Raw genomic sequence first — 23,643 nt, forward strand, 5'->3', positions numbered from 1 at the left:
ACTTTGCAAGCCGATAAATAAAATATGAATGTAATTTTAATATATGAAATCACATTCGTTTTATGAAGAGCAACAATGATAGTAACAGGGAAAGTCATAACTATAAATAAGAAACTGTCTACGTTCATAAAGTAACAAAATACAAAGATATGTTCCTAATTTCAGAAGAAGAGCCAATCCATATAATCCATTTATATAAAACACTACATATATTAATTTTCACACATTAACTTGAGGTTTGACAAAATCTTCAATAAGTAAGCGATGTTTTTGGGTTCAACTATCTAAATGGAAAAAGTAGCTTAAGACCCAGCAAACGTAATGCTTTGAAAGGCAAGTAATAGTAAGGTTCAAACAGCTGAATCCAGACTATTGAGTTCCTCAACTCCAAAAAACATCTACCATCAGACTGATGAGGAGGAAGTAAGACAGCAACTAGCCTGAGAGATACTGTTCGTAGATTTGTCCATTTGGTGTTTTCAATGTGGAACACCAGGCCTATTCTCCATTCCTCCACCTCCACATACTCCTGAGACTTTAACAATTATAAGGCATCATATGGCCGGGTGGTGGTTTGCTTGCTTTTAATCTCAGCACTCATGAGGTAGAGGCAGGGGGATCTGAGTTTGAGGCTAGCCTGGTCTATGGAGTGAGTTCCAGACAGCCAGGGCTACCCAGAGAAACTCTTGTCTTAAAAAATCAAAAAAGCATTATATGATTAACTCATTTTAACACCTATGAATACACTAAACCAGAAACCAAATTAGGAACAGAGGATTAAAACAATACTTGAAGAGAAAAAAAGACCATAACTAATTAGATGCAATGTGATATCAAAAGTGTAACCTTATATACAAAAGCTATTGAAGGTTAACTTCAGCAACCTTTATCTTTTCTGGTTATTCATACAGCAAAATGAAAATGAAAAGGTTCTGTACTAATTATCTGTATGTTCTTTATATCATACTCATAAATATACCTGTGTTGACCTTCTAGACTGTCTTGCTTGTCTAGATCTTGCTTTTCTTTGGGATTCAGACTCTTCGTCCCTAACGGGAGTGAGGTATGACCTATAGTAACAAATAAAAATTGTCAGTTGGAGATTCAATATTTATAAATAGAAATATTCACCAATGTTTGCGATTAAAACAAGCAAGCATAGTGTTTAAAAAATCTTCAGAAAATGTCTCTGTACCTACTTTGAAATTCATTAATTCTGTGTGACCATTCTTATATTTTTTATTTTATGTGTATGGATGTTTTGCCTTCATGTATGTCTGTATTACTTGCCTGCCTGATGCCCACAGAGGTCACTGGATCCCCCTGGGAGTAGAGTTACAGATGACTACCAACAGCCACGTGGTGCTGGGAACCGAGTCTGGGCCCTCTGGAAGAACAAGTGCTCTCAACCACTGAGTAAGCTCTATTTCTTTCTAGACAGGAAGCTAGTTATACTTAATACAGCATGCCGATTCCTTTCTTGTTTTATTTAATGGTATAGCTTAATTTAAAAAATATTGTAACTTAATTTTCAAAAAGAAACCAGGGAATTGAAGATTATGTCTTGATGTATTGAAAGAGACAAGCATTTCACTAGCAAAGTGCCAATTCACAGATATGGAGAGGGTGAATCGAAGCTCTACTGAGAAACAACTCCTTCCACGTCGCTTCTCTAGAGCACCACAAATCCATTGGTTAGCCCTGTCCACTTAATGGACCACGTTATATCATTCTTTATTATATAAAAACGGAGGGGCTATCTTTTCTACATCTACAGTATTTTTAGGTACATCTTTCTTTCCAAACCTGGTGCAGAAGGTCCTTCTGTCTCTGTGTTGCTTTTCTTGGTTAATAAATAAAGAAACTGCCTTGGCCTGTTGATAGGGCAGAACTTAGGTAGGCAGGGAAGACAGAACTGAATGCTGGGAGAAGGAAAGAGTCAGGGAGAATCCATGGAGCTGCCAGAGACAGATGCTGGCAACTTTACCCAGTAAGCCACAGCCTCATGGTGATACACAGATTAATAGAAATGGGTTAAATTAAGATGTAAGAGTTAGTCAATAAGAAGCTAGAGCTAATGGGCCAAGCAGTGATTTAATTAATACAGTTTCTGTGTGATTATTTCCGTTCTGGGTGCTTCTGGGTGGCCGGGACAAACAAGCGGCCTCTTCCTACACAAACCTGACTTCCAATTCCTTAAACCCTCCCTGTAGGCCAGCTTCTGTTTGTTTTAGCATTCGTAGATGATTTGTGAGGTGTCTGCCTTAAAGTCTACTGTAAATGTCAGAACGATTGTATTGAGATGGAGACACTCCTGTTATTTATTTAAATTCTGAGTACAAATCATATTCTTTGGTTTTGTTTTGGAGACTGTTTCTCTGTGTAGCCCTCCCTGGCTGTCCTGGAACTTACTCTGTAGACCAGGCTAACCTTGAACTCCTGGAGATTCACTTGTGTTTGCCTCCCAATGCTGGGATTAAAGGTATGAGGCACCACTGCCCGGCTACAATTGTTCACATTTTGATCAAGGACTGAATAATCTACAAAGGGGATGAAGACTTGCCTCTTGGGGAAGCAGCACTGCTAGGGCCAGTTCAACCATGATCACTTTTGATCACAGAACCCTCATCTGTCTTGAACCGTCAGGAGTTCTATGGAGAGTTAAGATCATCCCTCCTGCTCTGCTCTCCAAAGTCAATCCAAAAGTTCCAATGAACTTTTAAAGGAGCTCCCTGCCAGCGTTAGTACTCGTCTCAATTTGTTATCGTCTATCCTGTAACTGGACATTGTTCATTAAAGCACAACAAGCTCCGGTGCTGACTGCACTTTCATGCCATCTGTAAAACTTCAGCCTCAGAGGATCTAGCAGCACATCACATACCCAAACTCCTTAGAATCATCCACAGTCCCCCCTTCTACCCCACCCCAAATTCTTTAGAGACTCTAATCCTTTCAAACACAAAGGAACTTACTATTACCGTCTATACTTTGTTTCTGAAGTCTACCTAAGACTAGAATATATGACTCATTGTTCTTCGCATGCATTTTCCTAGATAAGTAACTGTCAGATGACAAGTTTATTTCTAATTGGTGACTCTGATCTCAGCAGTCAGGTAAAGTCCAATGGTCTGACTAGGCATGAGAGGACTGATTACAGCAATGGAGAGCAACTCAGGAAAGTTAAAACATGGCAAATTTAAGAAAGCCAAAATTACACCTCAGCAATTATTCTGAATTAAGCTGTTTTTATGGCCTCTGTGCTAGCTAGTTTTATGTCAACTTAACACAAGTCTTAGTTACTTGGAGGCAACCTCAACTGAGAAAATGCTCCTACCTGACTGGGTTGTGGGCAAGCCTGTGGTACATTTCCTCCATTGATGACTGGTGTGAAATGGCCAAGCTCACCATGGGTGGTGGTGCTGGGTGCTCTAAGGAAGCAGGCTGAGCAAACCATGGACTGCAGGCCAATCAGCAGACTTCCTCCATGGCTGCCGCATCAGCTCCTGCTCCAGGTTTCCAGGTTGCTGTCCTGAGTTCCTTACCTAACTTCCCTGGACAGTGGCCCACAGTTGTTAGCTGAAATAAACTCTTCCCTTCTTAAGATGTGTTTGGCCATGTTGATTGTCACAGGAACAGAAGCCCTAACTACAACAGCCTGTTCAGGATACACCGTAAGCTCATCTGGCTGAGTATCACATCTTGGTCAGGAAGATGTAACTCATGAGAGCTAAGTCCCAGAAGACGTCTTTCTGCTGTCGAGCAGCACTATCATAAGGAGGGTTTCTCCCGTAACTGAGGCATTTCACGTAAGAATTCCTTCTTACTGAATTAATCTCACAAAAATAATCGTTCTGACCTAAATTCATAATCCCAAATTTTATTTTTTTAAAAAAATCTTGCTTTCTGCATTTTAGTGTGTTCTTCTAGAAGTGGAGGAGGAAAAAAAACCCAATAAACAAAACATTTTATCTATCAACTCTTCCTTAGCTTGAATTTTTCTTACAGTTTTAATTGAGATCCTGTCACACATGTTCTCATCAGCACCACTGATGATATATATACATATATATACACTGATGATACATATATACAATATTATATACAATATGTATATACAATATATAACACCACTATGATGTATAAATGAGTACATCTGGGACCTGACACCCTTTCATCTGCTCTGCCACACTAAGCTTGGTATACTCATTCTACCATTGTTTTATAATGTTCATTCTATTTTCCTGGTTTTTACTTACATGTGACAGATACTGCCAATTTTTCCATTAACAACTACACAGAATTTTCTATGCCACAAGATTTGAAAGGAGGAAGAAAAAACTCAATAATCCTGTATTAAAATTTAAGAAATGTTCTAGCGTATCATAAGGGTTTAATTTTATAGCCTTCTCTAGGAAAATCACATGTAAATACATTTTTGTTTTGGAGACAGGTTTTCTCTATAGCTTTTTTTTTTCTTTTTTTTCTTTCTGGAGCCTGTCCTGGAACTCATTTTGTAGACCAGGCTAGCCTTGAACTCACAGAAATCCACCTTCCTCTCCCTCCAAAGAGATGAGATTAAAGGCATGCGACACACTACCACCCAGCTTGTTGTTGTTTTTATATATAGGGTTTTACTATACAGTCAAGACTGGCTTGGAAATTATTATGTAAACTCAGATTGGATATTATCCTGGGTTCTGGGATTATAGGCATGAGCCACCACGTCCATGTCTAGCTCAGAGGTGTGTGTGTGTATACATATGTATGTGTATATATATGTTTTTTTGAGACAGGGCTTCTCTGTAGCTTTGGAGCCTGGCCTTGAACTTACAGAGATCCACCTGCCTCTGCCTCCTGAGTGATGGGATTAATGGCGTGAGCCACTACTGCCAGACTACATTTGTCTTTTTATACTTAAAAGACAAATGGGAGAGCTATGGGAAAATGTTATGTAAGTATAAAAAGACAATAGTTATGTGCAAATATGGAATCATTTATAAGACACTCCTATGTATTTAAAATTATGGTAAATTACAAACACTTAACACTGAATATTTTCTACCATATTCTACCTATTTGATGTTAGTGTTTCTACTTTTAAACAAAATAATAACAATAATAATATTATTATTATTATTATTATTATTATTATTGTCGGGGGTTCCAAAGATGACTTGTGAGTAAGCATACTTGCTGTCTAAGCATAAGGGCCTCAGCTAAAATCCTTGGTTCTCGTATAAAAAGTCTACATTCAGGGATCTGCGGACACATCAGGCCAGACAGAGTGAAGGGGAACTGGGAAGGCAGGATGAAGCAGTGTGGTGCTGATCTGCACACTTTCCCGAATTCACCTCTCCCATGGAATCAGATGATGTCAGCAGGTCTTCATCTGTCATCCTATTTCTACAGCCAAAGGGTAACTACTGCCAACACCCAGAGACAAAGGGGAAGAAATCCAGAGAGGGATTGGCTGAGGCCTTGAAGGCAGACAGTACTGCCAGACAGTAAGTACTAAGACGAAGGGTCTGAAAACCTGGAAAACCCGGGTGTGGCAGTCTTTGCAAATTCTCTATGAAGGGCCCTGGCTTCTGTGTCTTTAACTGACAATCCTACCCCAGGTAATGATGGCATTCTACTGAAATCACTCTTTTAAAGCTCTTTTTAAAGGCAAAATAGTGACAAGCAGTGTTTAAGAAATACTGCTTTTGGTTGTGATAGAAAAGAGATGACACACATTTTGTTTCTTATGCCTTAGAATAATCTTTGTCCTAATAATTTTTAAAATAATTTACTTTATTTTATATTCATTGGTGTTTTGCCTGCATGTATGCCTGTGTGAAGGTGTCAGATCCCCTGGAACTGGAGTTACAGACAAGTGTGAGCTGCCGTGTGGGTGCTGGGAATTGAGTCCAGGTTCTCTGGAACAGCAGCCATTACTCTTAGCCACTAAGCCATCTCTCCAGTTCTCAGGATTTAATTTTTAATCGTTAACACCCTTCATTAAAATTAATACTAATTTTGAAAGTCACATGTCAATTGTCTCCTGAAAGGCCGTCAATAAACCTGATGTAAGAATTAGTCTGAAAGCTGAGTGCTGGAGAACTCCCCAGGAATGCACAAGGCACTGGTTTTGAGCTCCGGCACTGATGGGAATGGGAAGGTGGGAGACACATTCATACTGAGTTCTGAAACAACTGATGATTCTGGGCAGGGGAATTTTTATTACTGGGAATTTTATTTAAAACATAAAATGTTGAAGCAGAAAATATTCTGGAAGTTAAAAAAGTATGTATAGTAACGACCTTTTCATATAAGAAAAAATTCTGACCTAGAAATCATGATTAAGACCCGAGTGTCTATTCACAGTGTAACTCGGTGCATTTGACTCCTAATGGAGAATAAAAGAGGAAGAAGGAAGCAGAAGGAAGGGAGGGAGGGAGGGAGAAAAGCAAGACTAGGAAGGCAGTAGGAGGAGGAGTAAAGAGTGAGCCTAGGACTGTCGAAGCGTTGGCTTCATCATTAAGCTACATTGCCAGCCCAATAATGTTAAGGTGAAAAATCAAAAAAATTTCAAACACATTTTATTTCCTTTGCAAAGAGAACTATAAATTTTGGTGTGTTCTCCTAAGTAACTTTAGGTCTTCATAACACACAAATATGCCTGTACTAGCACACAAAGAAGGCAATTGTCTGGCTTTGCCTTAGATTATCCCAAACATCAGTTCTTTCAGAGATGGGTCAACAAGCCTAACGGCTAAAAGCTGCTAGCTCTGTCATTTACCTAGGCCGGAGCGGATACACACTATCTCGCTTGTTAGCCTACTGGAGACATGGTCATTGCGGTGGCCTGAATGAGAATGTCCCCTGAGGATCGTCTACTGGAATATTTGGCCCTCAGCTGGTGGAGCTATTTGAGGCGGCCTTGGAAGTGTGGCCTTGCTGGAGGAAGTATGTCATTGGGGTGGGCTCTGAGATGTCAATGTTGCCTGTGGTTCCTGGTGCTACCTCAGCACCCTGTCATCATGGACTCTCACCCTCTGGACCCTCTTCCATAGTGGCCTTGGTCACAGTGTTTTATCATAGCGACAGAAAGGAACTAATACACTTACCACATCTCTGGGAATAACAAAACAAAACAAACAAGCAAAGAACACAAATACCAAAAACTGGGCAAGCATATCAGCAGAACTAGTGCTGTCAGGACCTTTACACACCTGCGTCTCTCCCTGACCTCTGATGTGGAGGAAACAGTGCCAGCAGTAGTTGTGGTCAGGGTTGTGGTAGAAGCTGCGGCATTTACAACAGTTGGAGCAACAGGAATGGTCACTGCGGTAGGAGCACTGTCCTTTTCTTTCTCAGTACTATCCTCAGCCCACAAACGATCTGAGGCACTATAGCGTCATAAGCAGCAACACAAAAAGAGAAAAGGAAAACAGCTAAACAACGAAAGCAATTTCTAGAAGCTGAAACATGTGACAACGGGGATGGATTTTTTAAAAACACAGGATAAAACTTCTTGCAATTAGCAATCAAAAAGCTCAACCAGAGCTGTCAAAGAAAGAAACTTTTATTTTAAGCAATATAATTCAAGACCTTAGGTTTATTTTTTCCCCAGACATGCATAATTGCTGGTTTTGGAAGCAATTTTTGCTTAAGAATAATTTAATTAGGTAAATAAAAAAATCCAGAGCCCACATTCTTCTACACAACAACGCATGCACATACATAAGCACACAGTAGACCTGAACACAGACTATCTTCGGAACTTACCTGCTCTGTGTGCCTGCGGAGGAAGACCCCGTGGGAATCTTTGCAGCAGTGCTTGTGCTGGAGAATAGGCTTTTCTGAAGCCCAGCTGCAGAGGTAACTGTTGGTGTTGATGTGGTGCTTGGAACACTAGAACTAATCAAATCATCTTGTCTTCTACCAAAGGAGCAACTAAAGGAAAGAGTCATTTCTATATAGGATGTGTCTGTATGTGTATTTTATATTCACTATTGTATACATCACACAATTTCACACACTAGGAAACCAACTGTGTTCCTAATCATCACCACCAGCTCCAGCACCAAGAGTTGCACCTACAACTTGCTAGAGTATAAATTAAATTCACCAATTTGATAGTGTAGAATGTTATGCCTTCTCCAAATGCCTTCAATAACAGTCAATATTGCACATTTTTAGAATATGCTAGACCATATATGATCACGTCAGGCTGGCTCTAACAAAAACGTAGAATGGATTCATTTAAGCAAAATAAAGCATTTGGCATTTGTGAAGAGAAGTTTTTAGCCATGGGATAGATCCTTAGGAATGACCCATGTCTACATTACATGTGCTCACATCTTCTCGTTTCTCAGTTGAGAATGAAGTTCTTTTTTAGTTTTTTTAGTTTAGTTCTCTCTCTCTCTCTCTCTCTCTCTCTCTCTCTCTCTCTCTCTCTCTCGTTTTGCAGAGAACGGAGTTCCTCCTCTCCAAAATAGCAACACCACGATTTTAAATGGAAATCATAGTTCTGAGTTCTAGTTCAAATAGCAATGTTCTAGATCATGGACAACGGCTAAATCAATTATGACAATGATCTATTTCAGCTGACTTATTTAGTCAATCATAAGAAGTTCTTTAGAAGTGTTAGACTCTAAAGGATACTTCATAATATACCAAGTTTAATTAAATATATATACAGAAAACGTTCACACCATCTTTAAATATATACTGTGTCTCTAAATTACAATTTAACGCAAAAAAATATGGTAGTTAAAAGAAAAGATGTGCATAACTGATATTAAATTGAGGGTTGTTTTTATAAGAACATAGAGAAGCTACTAACAAATGACGTTATTACCTTCTATGGTAAGTGGTTCCTTCATTGATTGAACTATTCTTTTTAAGATCATCGTCCCATTTTCTTCTTGTGTAAGAACTACTTGTTCGCAAACTTGAAGAGTCTCTGCGAAAAGAACACCCTTCAGATTCTGGTAGATGCTGCATTAGTGTCTGTCACCTCTTATTTTGCAACTTTCCTTTCTCTGGTCCAGCAACAATGCCTTCCTTATCATTTAGGAACACACCAAGCCTGTACACCCTTATCACCCAGGCACTGTGCAACCAGTGTTCTGAGAGGACACTGGAACCCCCGTACCACATAATTACAGTCCTCACCTACTAGCACTACTGGTAATGATAAAGATTACGCAGGGAACACATAAGATAAGCCCTACCGCACATACCTGTTCTCTTTCTCTTCAATGTCAGATGTACTGGCTAGTCTCCTCGGGATTGTAGGTGCGACATACGCAAGTCTTGTTCCTTTACTATCTTTCTCCTGACAACAGGAAAAATCACGCATGAAAAATTGTGTGTTGGAAACCTTAAGAAAAGGTTTTTAATAAGGTATACTTATATGGCCACACAATTTACTGTTCATTATCTTCACAGTTTAGTTCCTGAATTTTAAAACTGATATAATCTATCAGATACTACAAAAGCAATGAAGAACAGCTGGCTCAACCAGTTTTCTTTTTCATTTTCCTTAGGTTAAAATTAGAAAATATATATAACTGTAATAGTCACAATACATTTATTTGTCAAAATTCATTTATTTCTTTTGAAGAAATAAGGTTCAAATCTAGTATGACAAAATTATGTTATATAAGCTGTTTGTAACTATAACAATCCATGATTTAAAATATGAAGACACTGAAAAGGAACATGAACTAAATCATATTGCTACAATATGTGGATGAGAGTATGTAGTGTCAGTGATAATAGCACACTGCCAGTACACTTGGAAAAAATGGGCAATAAGTTATATAAAAGCAAAAACATTAAAGTGAGTGAGAAAAATTTCATATCAGAATGCTTAACACATGGTAATACTCAGAAAAAGTAAACTGTATTTAAAAAAAAAACCTAAGAAGTCCAATCACAGAGAATTCAGTAAGAAAACAATTTTGAGGAGCCCATTTGATGCAATATAAATATTGTCTTTCAAAATGTCATTAAAACTGTTTATTAAGACAAAGATACTTGCATCAGATCAGAAAGCTGGCCTAGCAACTGAAGGTGATAGATGAAAGTAATTTGATCATAATCACATGCTAGAAAAATTTCTATTCCTTAACTCCAGAAAACATATTCAATAGTAAATTAAATAAGTCTATTCATTCCCTAATACACTCTATTACAAGCAGTAGGGTTTGGGGGGCTGGAGAGATGGCTAAGTGGTTAATAACACTCGATGTTCTTGCAAAGGTCCTGGGTTTGGTTCCTCGCACCCACAGAGCTGCTCTACAATCGTCCCTCCAGTCCCACATCCTCTTGTGTTGTGATGCATATACACAGACGCAGCAACACTCATGCAGAGCAAATAAAATAAATAAATCTAAAAAGATTATTGAAAAGAATTTTCAAAAACTTAGTATTCTCCCCAAATTTAAAGTTTTAAGTAAATGCAACTGACCTTCCTAGAACTCACAAGACAGGTGCATTCTACACTATAAAGTTTGTGAATCAAGTTGATACCTAGGGTCTAATGATGCCTGCCTCGTAGAAAATGCATCTGATTTGCAGATTTTATGCTCCTGGAAAAGCAGTTCAAGTTTATTGAAAGCAGATTATGAAATAGATTACCTTTTCTTTATTGTCCAAAGAGGATGAGAGTCTTGGACTTGAAGCAGAACGTATTACACCTGCAGTGTCTTTTTCCTTCTGGGCCTCTTTAGCTGCGGTGATTTCCGCCAGTGCACCGTAACTGCCTGTCTTTCTAAGTCCTAACCTCCAGGACGCAGGGGACTCATCTTTTCTTTCTTCTTCTTTGGGAGAAATTTTTGTAGCTGATGTTGGAAACTGTTTTCATTTCATGAAGGACAAAAACAACAAGTTATCAAAGCGGCCCTCAGTTGGAAACAATCAGCTTACAGACAATGTCTAGTACTTTAAGTGGCAATTTCAGGAGAAAACATTTACTAAGGTTAATTTCTTAAGGCAAAAAATACAAAGATCTAAACCTTAAATTGTAAACAGACCACCTTTCCGAGGTTAGCGTTACAAAAACACACTCCACACTTCATATCACACGGAGAATTATGATGCAGATATAGAAAAAAAAGATGAGCACACGGTAAGGACTTAAACCATGCATCTTTCGAATCAACACTCATACGAAGCTTGTTATATGCTGTAACCCAATATACATTCTTGCACATAGAAATGCCTCACCATGGATTTTTCGCCCTTACTGGGCACCAGCACAATGCCAGTTTTGCGCAAGCCCTGCCTCCATGATGCAGGGTCTACTGACTCCACAGGCATGAGAGAAGCAATGAAATCAAACTAAAGCCAATTAAAATAAGACAGGTCAAGAGATATAGATTGAAAGTATGAAAAGAGAAAAGGGATGTTAAAAGAAAAAAAACACAATACTTTTTTCCTGCATTTCAACTTTATAATAAACTAATGCATAGGAACTGTGTGGTGGCCTAACCTTTGAAAGACACTAAAACAAATTCCAGCTTCAAAAAGAGGTAATTAGGAAGAATCTAATAAAGAAAACTCCAATTCAGTTAACAGCATAGAGCCATACAGCATGAGTGAACAAGTTACTGCACATGAATTTTGTTTTCAGTGATGTAGACACCCTAGATTATTTTAAATATAACTTCAAGTTTACTGCTGAATTTTCCTAATGAATATTAACTACAACATTTTAGTTAAAAACTATTTTTAATGCAGAAAACTCTACTTTCAGGGTTTTCCAGCAGTACTAAAAATATATTAGTTATCCTTAAATAGTTCACGGTATCAACTTTACCTTATCAATTTGCAAATTATAATGTTCAATGTACAGAGTGAAGAGTATAATAACTAAATGTAACAAGGTCTTGTCTTTTTATTCATGGTCAAAATTTGCTAAAATCTGTAGGTTAACAATGTTCAGTTATACTGACAGATGCTAGCAGACCTTTAAATTTTTTCTGGTGCATTTTGTGATTAATTTCTATCAACAGTCTAGTTAGTTCACACTTCTCCAAATGCACACTGAATTATTTCAGGATATGAAACAAAGAAACAAGAACTCTAAGGACAAGTACAGTAACATGTCTTGGATACAACACAAGCTGTCATGATCTTATTTGTACCTACATACTTAATAAATAAAAAAAAACACTCCCATACTCCTTTTGGACATAGCATCCCAGGATGCAATTCAGGCTGACTTTGACCTGACAATCCTTCTGTCTCAGTCTCTCTAGTGCTGGGATTCTAGAAGTATGCTCACCAAGCTTGGCTACAAATAGCTATGTAATTTGGTAGCACATAGAAATGTATGCATGCACACGCGCACGCGCACACACACACACACGCATGCACGCACGCACACACACCAAGTCTGAAACTGTGGTGATATTCTATGCAGTGTGCTAGGCATTGGGTGAAATGCTTTTTGATTTGTGTTAAAAGTCTACACTTTGGGCTTTGCAAAACGTTGATCATGAATGAATGAATGGACCTATGCTCCAACAAGTTTATTCAAGGGCGATGAAATTGCGTTGTGTCACAAGTGGTGTATTAGATATTTTCTCCAAGTATTTAAAAATGTTTAAGCTATTCTTTGCTTGTTTGCTATGTAAAAATAGGCAGTAAACTGACATTGGCTTACCAGACATATTTTAACAACTGCATCTTCTGTAAAATGAAATTTTCCCCACCATGACAAAGCAGAAAGACGTACAGCAGAGGCCAACATGTAACAAATGTCTGCTGCTGTCTAGCTCTAAGCGAAGTTCTGTGCATGAGTTACTTTAACGCTTCGCGTACACAATGAAATACTGCTCTTCCTCATTCAGACTAGACACAGACAGAGCAAGAATCCCAATGAACAGCTGATAAACCTCCACATTAGATCAAGGGTTTAGAACCAGATGATCCAGATGTTTAAAAGTACCTTTCATTTAGAGCTGGTACACGAAGAAACCTACTAATATTTAACTGTAATTACCTTCTGGAAATTTCCTTCTCTTGTTTTATAACAGGACACCATGTCTCCATTCTTACTCCTCAGACCACTCTGTTTCTCTCTGGTTGACAACCTGACTGTGCTTACTCTTTCAACAGAAGAACTCTAAGAGTTAGCTTCTAGATATCCTTTCTTTTCTTCTTCTGCCAAGGGTTTAAAGTAGCTTTCTATTTCAAGGCAAATATTAAATTTACTAAGCGTATTCTAAAATTTGCGCTTTTTTAGTCCAGTCCAACCTTTAAATTCCTAGTCTTTTTATTAAAAGATTTTATTTATTATGTGTACAGTATTCTGTCTGCATGTATACCTGTGAGCCAGAAGAGGGCACCAGATCTCATTAAGGATGGTTTGTAAACCACCATATGGTTGCTGTGAATTAAAACTCTAGACTTCTGGAAGAACAGCCAGTTCTCTAAACCACTGAGCCATCTCTCCAGCCCTAAATTTCTAATTTTAAATTAACCCCCCCCTTTTTTTGAGACAGGGTTTTTCTGTGTAGCCCTGACTGTCCCAGAACTCACTTTGTAAACCAGGCTGGCCTTGAACTCATAGAGATCTTCCTGCTTCTGCTTCCAGAGTGTTGTGATTACAGGCATGTACCAATATACCCAGATTCTTAGTCTTAAATTTCTTAATTTAAAAAGTCCCTCTCTTCCTCCCTTCCTCCTTACCTACCTGTCATCTGTGTACATGTGTGTCATGGCATGTGAGGAGGTCAGAGAACAATTTATGGGATTTAGTTTTCTGCTTCTAATGCATGAGTTTCAGAGACTGAGCCCAAGTTTCCAGGTTTAATGGCAAACGTTTTTACCACTGAGTCATCTTGCTAGCCCTCAACTTAAATTCTATTTACCTATAGAATGGACCTCTTAAATTGCATTTGGAACTTAAAACTTAACATGTATCAACCAAATGCTTTTCCTTCCAAAATATCAGTTTTCTATTTCTAGTAAAGGCTCCAGTGTTATCTCCTCAATGTCCTCTGTTTAAAACTTTGCAGTCATGTTATTTTTTCTGTCATTCTCTTCAATCTATAAATTAGGGACCATGTTTCAAAAATTCCCTCTGTCTTTTAAAAGCCCATTGCTATGTCCCTATTTATAGACTTTATCACTGTGGGCAATCTTTCCTCCTTCTCTCATCACCATTAAATGTACCCACACATTAACTGCCGGAGTAACACTATATAGGGAATGAACTCTTACGGCACTGCGCACATATTTCCTGTGATCCTTACTATTATACAAATTATTATCCCAGAAATCAAGGCATTCCATAACTTACCCTCATTTCCTGTTTTATTCTGTATATAAGTGGATGAAGCCAAAGTGATCACTTCAGTTCCCTATTATATATCATGCCTGGCTGTTCACTGTTTCTTGTCAGTCAAGCTATGCAAGCTTTTTCTCGATGCAAGTGCTGCCTCTCCATCTCTCTCAAACTGAATGGACTTTCCTCACCTTTACACATCCATCTACACCAGTACACTATACTGGTGTATTGTACGTACCCACAGCACAACTAAGTCTTCATAAAATTATTGCTTTGCTCGACCACTAGGTATTCAGTGAACCAGAACAATTAATTCTGAGAAAATTCCTAAATTTTCACTATCTAGTAAACAAATATAGTTCACACTTCCTTGGTTCTGTGAATTGCAAGAATCCCAATAGTTATTTTGACTAGAGAAAGTTCTGTAACCTTATTTATTTAATTAATTGTATTATTAACTATTAATTTAAAGTCTGAAATTAAACTGATGGTTTATGTATTTAATTTCAGTTCTTTGTGGGTTTTTTGGGGGGTGAGGAGGTAAGGGCTGAGGGTAAAACCTAAGCATCACACATGCTAGGAAGAGCTCGCTGCTCAACTGCACCCCTAGACTAAGCTGATAGTTTCAAACATGAGATTCCCACAGATTATCATGTGGCATTATTCATATGCTTTTAGTTTAGGATCAAATCTTAAGCGAAGAAAAATGAACATATCTAATCGTTAGCTAAAATGACCTGGTATACTAAAGGACTATAAAGAGACATTTAATAACATGTTGCTTACTTCCATGTGTGAGCTAGTGAGTGTACACATACAAATCCATAGTCTAGGCTCTGATAGACAAGGCAGAACAGCTCAAGAAAACGTATCAATATTAATGCACTTTCAAATTCATTTATAAGTAAATTTGCATTTGTTAAGTCTCTAATTGTTTATAGGCAAAACCTTTAAAAAATACTTAAAAACACTAAATGCTAAAGTAGATAAAAGTTTAAATATTATGTATAAATTATGCCATACTGTAAGACTCTTCTACCATCAAAAATGTTCAGATTTTGAGTAAGTTATGTCTTTATGTTTTGAACAAATTGGTTATAAAATCTTAAGAATAAAAACTCAAACAATATGATCTTCAAGGTAAGTTACATGAGCTTTTTCAAATATATAAATTATAGATGTGTATGTTTAATTCCACTTAATTACAGAATCAGGACTAAGATCTAAATTAAGCTTTTTTTCTTTACAGGAATGGTATTTTTCCACTAAGGTTACACAGATACAAAGTACTTTCCATTAGTATATTAGGTGTCAGCTAAGAGGTAAGCGATGTTTGAGAAGGAAAACTGAACACAGGAAGTCTACTGTAACTTTTTCTACATCTTTATGAAAAGAACTGCTTAGTTAAATTATCAAAAAACGACATAGTTGACTTCTTGCCTAGATATTAGCAGTGGCATATGGGAACTTGAAATAATCCCACGGTCTTAGTAAACAATAAATCAAAACACCTAAATGAAAGAAACACAAATTTAGTATTCTGGGAAGAAACACACGACAGATGTAGACGTGAAATAGAATACAGATCAGTCGGACTTTGCTGATGCTGGTTAATCAGCAATCTAGGAGAATCCAAGAAGCCCGCAGTCCGAGAGCAGTAAGGAAACAATTCACCCCATAGCGTCTTGATGCTCTAACTATGCACCACTGACACCCACATATTTCCAGCACTGAGAACTGACTGATGTTCTTTCTTCTCTTAGGCTTTTCTTAGGTTGAGTTTTGTTTATTTTCCCCTACTATCTAGACAAAGACTCTACTACAAAGTTATAGTCCTATCAGTCAGGGTTTCAGAAGTTATACTGACTAAGGAGGTTAAAAAATTCTTATATATATATATATATATATAATTAGTGAGGATTTAAAAATCAGTACTCAAGTCCCCTCAACCCAAACACTGCCAGATACACAACAGAATGCATCTCAAGACAGAGATACAACAACCAAACACAACATCCAAGTTGTCCAATTTCTACCCAGACAAATCAATAAAAGTTATTACTGAAGCACAATCTGGAAAACCTAGCATAGATTATATTATTATATACTGTGGATTGCATCAACGTTAACTCTCCTATGCATGATTATTTTAGTGTGGGAATGGAGGATAACATGTCTGTACCTAGGAGACACAAACTGACATAATCAGCGTAAAGTTAATGGTGACTGCAATATGTACATTTTTAAATGTTCTGGAGAAGGCACAAACAAGTGAGCTCACTAAAGGTAATTAAGGGCTGCTGAGGACAAACATGAAGAGACCCGAAGGTTAAGGAAAGTACACTGAAAGCTCTTCCTTACTTAAGAGTGAGCGGCACACCACTAGGAAATAGCTTTGAGCTTTGCTGTACAATGGAGGGGGCAATAGAAGAAATGAAGCCAACATTTTGGGATTATCTTTCATCACTGGTCACGCTATGGTCTCTCAATTAATTTTTACAGTATTAATTTTATTTATCTTGGTTTTGTTTAGTAACAGTGCCTGGTTTTTCTCATGTGCATTGCTGGCATATGACAGTGGCATGTCAGGTACCTTGTATAAACTGGAAACTTAGATTATTGTTTTTGCCCCTTATTTGGGGGCCTTATTTGACATCATGCTGTGCTTTCCAAGGCGAAATTATTATTACATGACTCTAGTTAAAAGAGACAAAAAAATAAAAACCTGAGTTTCTTGAAAGAAAAGCTTATTGAAAAAAAAACTACCATGCTTGTCAATTTTGATACTATAAAAGCTTTTGATTTCCTGCTGTACTTTATTAACTTTATATACTTTATTATCAATATAGTATCAATCAACTTACTATCAATTATAAAAGGCAAAAAAACCCTCTATGCCACAGTTCAGAGGAAATTACAAATTATGAGCAGAAAAATATGGTATGTTTTGAAACAACTATAAACACTGCAAACGATTTTAACCAGTTTGTGCAAATGGTACATAAACTGAATACATGTATGTTTCATAACAGAGTCTTGGCTTACCTTTTTAATAGGTGATGTAGGGGTACCCTGACTGGAAGACAGTGTAGGCGTCGTTGCAGCTGCAGGAGCTGCTTGTGTGCTGGAAGTGTGAGCATTAGTTACAGAAGCCATTGCTTTTGTCTTATCTATGAAAAACAAACAAACAAAAAATTTAAAGAGTTGAGAGTTTATAGGAACAGGCTCCTGTAGCTCTTTCCCTATTACTATCAGTTTGTGTATGTGTGTGTGCGCGTGTGCACGTTTGCGCACATGTACGTGTATTTAATGGTTCTGTGAGTGTATGTTCACATGCATGCAGAGACCCAAAGTCAACATCCTGCAGTTTTTCAGTGAACCTGAAGCCTGCCAACTGAAGGTAGTCTAGAATCTCCTGTCTGTGCCTCTTGAAGGGGGGCATCCCAAGTAGCCAGCATATCTGCCTAGCTTTCCTATGGGCTCTGGAGCTCTGAATTCTGGTGCTTAAGTTTTATCTGCTGAGCTGCCTCTCCAGCCCAGCAGGTAGGGTTGAAAGGAGTTTCTAGAATCTGTCTTTATGGATGTGGAACTTTAAATAACATTAACAAACAAGGGCACTTCAGTAACTCTTAAAACTAGAGCAGTGGTTCTCACTCTGTGGGTCACAACCATTGAAAACCATGAATTTCCAATGGTCTTAGGAAGTGAAATACAGTTCAACAGCAAAATTAGTTATGAAGGAGCAACGTAAAGTTATGGTTTGGGGTTCCTAAGACTATTGAAAATATGTGTTTCATGATGACTGTGATCCACAGGTTGAGAACTGTTGAACTAGAGGGAAAATATTAAGTAACACTTAAAATCTGAATGCTTAGAAATATTAGTAAAAAGCCTACAACAGTCATTAATTTTCTAACGAAGTACCTATTATTCAAGATCATTATTCCTGTAAATCTTAAAAAAATACTTGACAACAGTTTATAGTCATATCAATACGGTTAAATGTCCCAGAGAATATGACTTTCTTGCTTGCAAGAAATCTGAAGTTAAATATGCACAACTTAATTTTTCTTGAAATAATGTACTTAACTTATAGTGTCATTTAAAAAATACCCACTGCTTCTATATTTAAACTGTTGTAAGCACTGGAGATAAACCAACCAAAGAAAGTTTCAAATACTGCATAAAGTTTTCATTCTATGAGAAATAATGAACTCATGCACAACCATTCAAAGTAAACTATGAATATTAAGAACCTGATATTATAACATAGTTGTCATATATTACTTGAGTGTACTATAAGAGTATAGACACGGAGCCAGGAGGTGCTGGCGCACATCCTTAATCCCAGCACTCGGGAGGCAGAGGCAGGCGGATCTTTGTGAGTTTGAGGCCAGCCTGATCTACAAGAGCTAGTTCCAGGACCGGCTTCAAAGCTACAGAGAAACCTTGTCTTGAAAAACCAGAAGACTATAGATACGAACTAAAAGATTATTGAAAAAAATCTCATGACTGCCTTTTGAGAAGGAAGAAAAGGAAAGCTAAGGTAGATTTTACAGGCAGCTGCATATAATATCTTTATTTTACTAAAAAGAAAATTTGAAGTAACTGAGCTTCAAGAGTTATTACTTCTGAAATCTTACTAATTAGAATATGAATGTTTATTGTATTACACTTTGCTATATCTTCAAATTTCTCAAACCAATTACTCCATAGCCTCACAGGAAAGTAATCTCAGCAGCCCCTCTGCTCCTTGACCATTTAGGGAGAACTTGGGAAGCTGACAGAGCCAGCCTTCCAGATTACTAAATCACAGGAGTCAGTGGATCCCTGTTCTTGAATGCTGGGAAGCTGCTCAAACTCTATCCGTGCCATCCTCTAGGTCCTAGGACATGCTGAGAACCTCTGTACCTTCTTCAAATCTAAACACAAATCAGCAACAAGTGGAGGGGAGCCACCACCTCCTGACAGGCAAAAAACAATAAACTCAGAGGTTACCAAGACAGACACAACAGGTAGCAAGTCTGTACAAAAAAAGCTAAAACTGAAGCCTTTCTTACATTATTCCAAACTTCAAGACAATACAATTAAAATGAACGGATGTTGGTAAGCTTACCGGCCTCCCCTTCGGACTCTGAGTCATCCTCCTCGTCTTCCTCGCTGGAGCAGCTCGACTCATCCTTCTTTCCTTCCTCCTCCTCATCAGCCTTTTCTTGTTCCAGAGACTCAATGCGAGATGCATTTTTCTCCGGTTCAATAATCAGTGTTTCTTTGCTGTGAAAGGAAACCAAACTTCAACAGATTGTAAACACCAAAGGTCCAAATACATTATCAGTTTCCCTCAGACACACGCCAGCAGCTTCAGTGGCCACGGCATTATTCCATTCCTAGCAGAAACAAACCCTTGCTTCATCAATTACTCACTTCTTAAACGTCTTCTGGGGCTGATTATTTTCCATATTTGCTGTTGACTCGATTAGTGGAGATTTCTTATCCCGTTTTTCACTATGAAGCTTTATCCAGTTATTTAAGGGAAAGAAGGGTAATATCAATTAGCACAGTACAGAGCACAAAGAGAATGAAGTTATTAAAAATGGCATTTTAAAAGGATATAAATATGAACTACAAAGAAAAAGCCTGAAAACCAGTTGGTAGTTTAAAACACAACAAACCCCAGGAATTCTAATCAGCAATAAAAAGAAAAAACGTCAGTCCTGTCTTCAGCTCACGGAAGTCAGGGTCCACTGTCTACTTATGGTGGTGACTGACAGTAACATATGTAGACTCCATCCCCTATTTATGGCATTCCTTGCCTGTTTGGGGCCTTCTATTATAAACTCAGGTTTATGGTCATACCTTTCAAGCATATTGTCTTAGGAAATTAGAAAAACATGTTTTAAGTATTCATTTTGTAAAAGGCAAGACACAGAAACAGGTAACCAACAATATGGGTGATCATACCCCACGACCCCTGTATTCTAACCCATTGGCATTTTGTGATTACTAAGAGTAACTTTAAAACAGTATAAAATAGCACCACAACACCTCAGCTGCTTAAAACTCAAAGCTAAGGCAAATTTATTAATATAAGTAATTTTTAGCAATCAAACATACCAGATTTTGTTTCTTTTGCAACTCTTCTAGATATCCTAAGATGTCTTCATCTGCTACATCAAAGGCTGTCTGTCCCTAGACAGGAAATGAGAAGTAGTAAAAATTCAATAAATCACAAATTGATAAATATAAATAAATCACAATTTTGAATAATCACACATATTTCATGTGCATGTGTGCGAGGACCGATGTGGAGGTTAGAGGGCACTGTTAGACCTGTCCTCCAGAGTCTCTTACAGGCCTCAAACTCAAAAGTAAGCTACGTTGGGCCAGTTAGCACCAGGGACATAAAAGTTTAGGCTACCCCACCCAGCATTTTATAGGGTTCAGGAAACTGAACTCAGGTCATAAGACTTGCAAAGGAAGAACTCCAGTGACTAAGCTAACTCTCTATTCCCTGGAAACAGGTATACTCCAATGCTACATGCGAAATCATGTGTGGGAACAGCGAACACAATACTTTCCCTACATTTTAGTACCAGAATGGGCCAATGTTGTTTTGAGTATATTTATAGCAGTAACTTCACACTACAATTTTAGAAAACTTTTAACAACCGCAAAAGAATAAGCATATCCTAAAGTATCTGTCTACCTTCTTCCCATGTCTCCTAACTAAGGCAACCACTAACCTACCTTGTATATATATTTGCTTGCGCTAAATATTTTACATGAATCGAACTATACAAAACTCCTTTAGATAGTTTTCTTTTATATGCTGTCAAGATTAATCTATGTTATAACATGTATTATTAGTTCATTCCCGTTCACTGAAAAATACAATTCCATGGCATGATGTACACATTTTACTAATCTGAATCCACACTGGTCATTTGCTTTTGTTCTCTTACAATAAGAAGCACTACTTGGATGAAGAGCAGGACTGCTCCCACGGAGGACCCAAGTTCAGTTCCTAGCATTAACACTGGTGACTGCCTGTAACGCCAGTTCTAGGGGATCTGATACCTCTGGCCTGCATTCAAGTGCACCTGCATTCGAGTGCATATATTCACAAATACATATACATACAAATAATTAAATAATAAAAATAAGTCTTTAAAGACACTGTTATGAAGACGCACTGTGTGTGTGTGTGTGTGTGTGTCTGTCTATTTGGGGGGCAATTTCCATGTTAAAAGTGAAATTAATGAGTGATATGGTTACTCTAGGTTTTGAAGCCTTTTAATTCGATTATTTCCTAAAACTTAAATGTTTGTGTGTGTATGCACGCTTGTGTGTGTGCGCTTATGCAGCAACTTCAAGCATTGCTTAATCTTAAAAATGAGTTCAAAGGAACACTTGTCAGCATATTTGTATTCCCTGCGGAACAACACTCAAGGTTTTAAGGTCACCTTTCTCTACCAAACCAAGGGGTGGAAGCTGGAACATCTCTCCTGACCAATTTCAGCCCAAAGCAGTAAAAAGTAAGAATTAAACTGACTTCAAAAAACAAAATAAACCCCAAACCAAGATCTGTAATAAAAAAAAACTGGTTCAGAATTTTAAGACAGAAATTCAGTTTTGATATATTCTACTCTGTACATTTAGTTCTAAAATGTTTGAAGCTCTATATTTTAATGCAATTTGTATTTTTAAATATCATGCCCTTATGTTCAAATAACTCACTGATTTCTTAAACACTTACCAAACCTTATGAAGAAAATCCCATTATAAATTTTATGAATTGTAATTACATTTTTGCAGTAGTTGAAATTTCTCTTTTTAATAGCTAGAAACTGGTTACTTTACTAACTAACCTTTCTTCTCCTTTTCTCCCTTGATTAATGAGTCTGCTTTGCAAACAGCAGCAGAAAGAGAATGAAAACTAAAGTAAAATGTGGGCTATAAGAGAGAAAACATTTCAATGTAAAAAGTACCCCCACCACCTATCAACATGTATCAGAAACACAAGCACGGGCTGCATGCGATCTGCAAGACACGAGAGTCTGGGCATTATGAGACTCGCAGCTATCCTCACGTGCCACAGCTTGGTCAGGTGAAGCAACGGTACACAGCTAAGGACACAGGGATGAGATACTGGAAAGTAGGAACTTGTCAAATCAAAGGAACAAAACAAGCTGCTTGACAAATCGGTTCAATATACCTACTCATTAGCAGAGGCACAGCTCTATCAAGGCCACTGACTCTAACTTCATCATTTCTTCATTTTTTTCTTTCTCACTCATTCTAAATGAATTGCTTTTGCAGACATGATCTCTTTAAATCTTTGGAACTACCGGTGAAGTGGGTTCTAAAAACTGTTGATGATTTTCAGTGTTCAGATGGGAAGTCGGAGTGATAACTGACAGTGTCATGGAGGTGAGGGACGCAGACGTGGGGACAGAATCCAGGCCGGCACTGCTGCAGCATAGGATGTAACTGCACAGTATGCACACGTGAGGTCCAGCAGGATTAGGAGGGGAAAAAATACCTGTGCCATTAGCAGCAGAAATACCTAAACCTGTATGACATCGAGATAATAATATGCTCTAACTGTTGTGCATGAACAAAACTTCCAATAAGAAAATTATCATCAATGATATTAAAGAGACAATAGGTACATTCTAGTAATTATTTTAATAAAAAGCAAAATAAAATTTTTATATTTAAAAACAATATTAAGAGTTAAAATAATGTTTTATAGTTTGAAGACAAATTAAAAAGTTGAGAAAACGTTTTATTGACTTTTAGAACATCATTCTCACATAGAAAGACTTTTATAGACTTTAGAGGATTTGTATATTTTCTATACTAATATTGTTTTCCACATATTATATTTTCATTTTTAAAAAAACTTTCAATGTGTGAACATGTGTATACATGTTGGCATGTGTTTGGGCCCTAAATCATGTTTTTTACTGTTAAGTCATGTAAACACTCATAGTACTTTAAGAGCCTTTACTTGATGTTTTAAAGAAAACAAGTACTCATGAAATGGGCCCAAAGACATGGCTCAGAGGTTAAGAGCTCTGATTTCTCTAACAGGGGAAAGAAGTTTAATTCCCAGAGCCCACATGGTGACTCACAACCATCTACAGCTCTTGTTCTAGAAGATTCAACTTCTGGCCTTTGTGGGCACTTTACACGGTGAAGAGATACATGCAGGCAAAACACCCAGACACATAAAATAAAAACAAATCTTAAAAAGTATTAATGAAAGAAGGAAGTAACATGATAAAGTCACATAGCAGGTTCACACAATTGCTACAAAAGCATCTGCTCTAATTAAGCCTAAGACAGGC

At 37.6% G+C, this 23,643-nt stretch overlaps 1 protein-coding gene across 6 annotated transcripts in view; it reads right to left on the reverse strand.

Moving 5' to 3' along the window:
* The window catches only part of Ppp1r12a (protein phosphatase 1 regulatory subunit 12A), a 112,142-nt gene that overhangs the window by 19,662 nt on the left and 68,837 nt on the right, over positions 1–23,643 (reverse strand). For 3 of the 6 annotated variants that reach the window (XM_041677466.1, XM_041677457.1, XM_041677440.1), the window contains exons 6-15: positions 20,405–20,479; positions 19,715–19,803; positions 19,407–19,564; positions 17,336–17,460; positions 10,633–10,848; positions 9,231–9,325; positions 8,846–8,950; positions 7,771–7,938; positions 7,215–7,391; positions 980–1,070 (exon numbers count right to left, since the gene is read on the reverse strand). In XM_041677466.1, the coding sequence (XP_041533400.1) occupies positions 980–1,070; positions 7,215–7,391; positions 7,771–7,938; positions 8,846–8,950; positions 9,231–9,325; positions 10,633–10,848; positions 17,336–17,460; positions 19,407–19,564; positions 19,715–19,803; positions 20,405–20,479 (1,299 nt within the window). The remainder of the gene's footprint in view (positions 1–979; positions 1,071–7,214; positions 7,392–7,770; positions 7,939–8,845; positions 8,951–9,230; positions 9,326–10,632; positions 10,849–17,335; positions 17,461–19,406; positions 19,565–19,714; positions 19,804–20,404; positions 20,480–23,643) is intronic. The other 3 variants (XM_041677448.1, XM_041677475.1, XM_041677482.1) reach the window with 3 other exon arrangements.

This window comes from Microtus oregoni, unplaced genomic scaffold (genome assembly GCF_018167655.1).
Source record: "Microtus oregoni isolate MIOR12 unplaced genomic scaffold, Mior012 000001F_ref0000356, whole genome shotgun sequence".
Taxonomy (NCBI): domain Eukaryota; kingdom Metazoa; phylum Chordata; class Mammalia; order Rodentia; family Cricetidae; genus Microtus; species Microtus oregoni.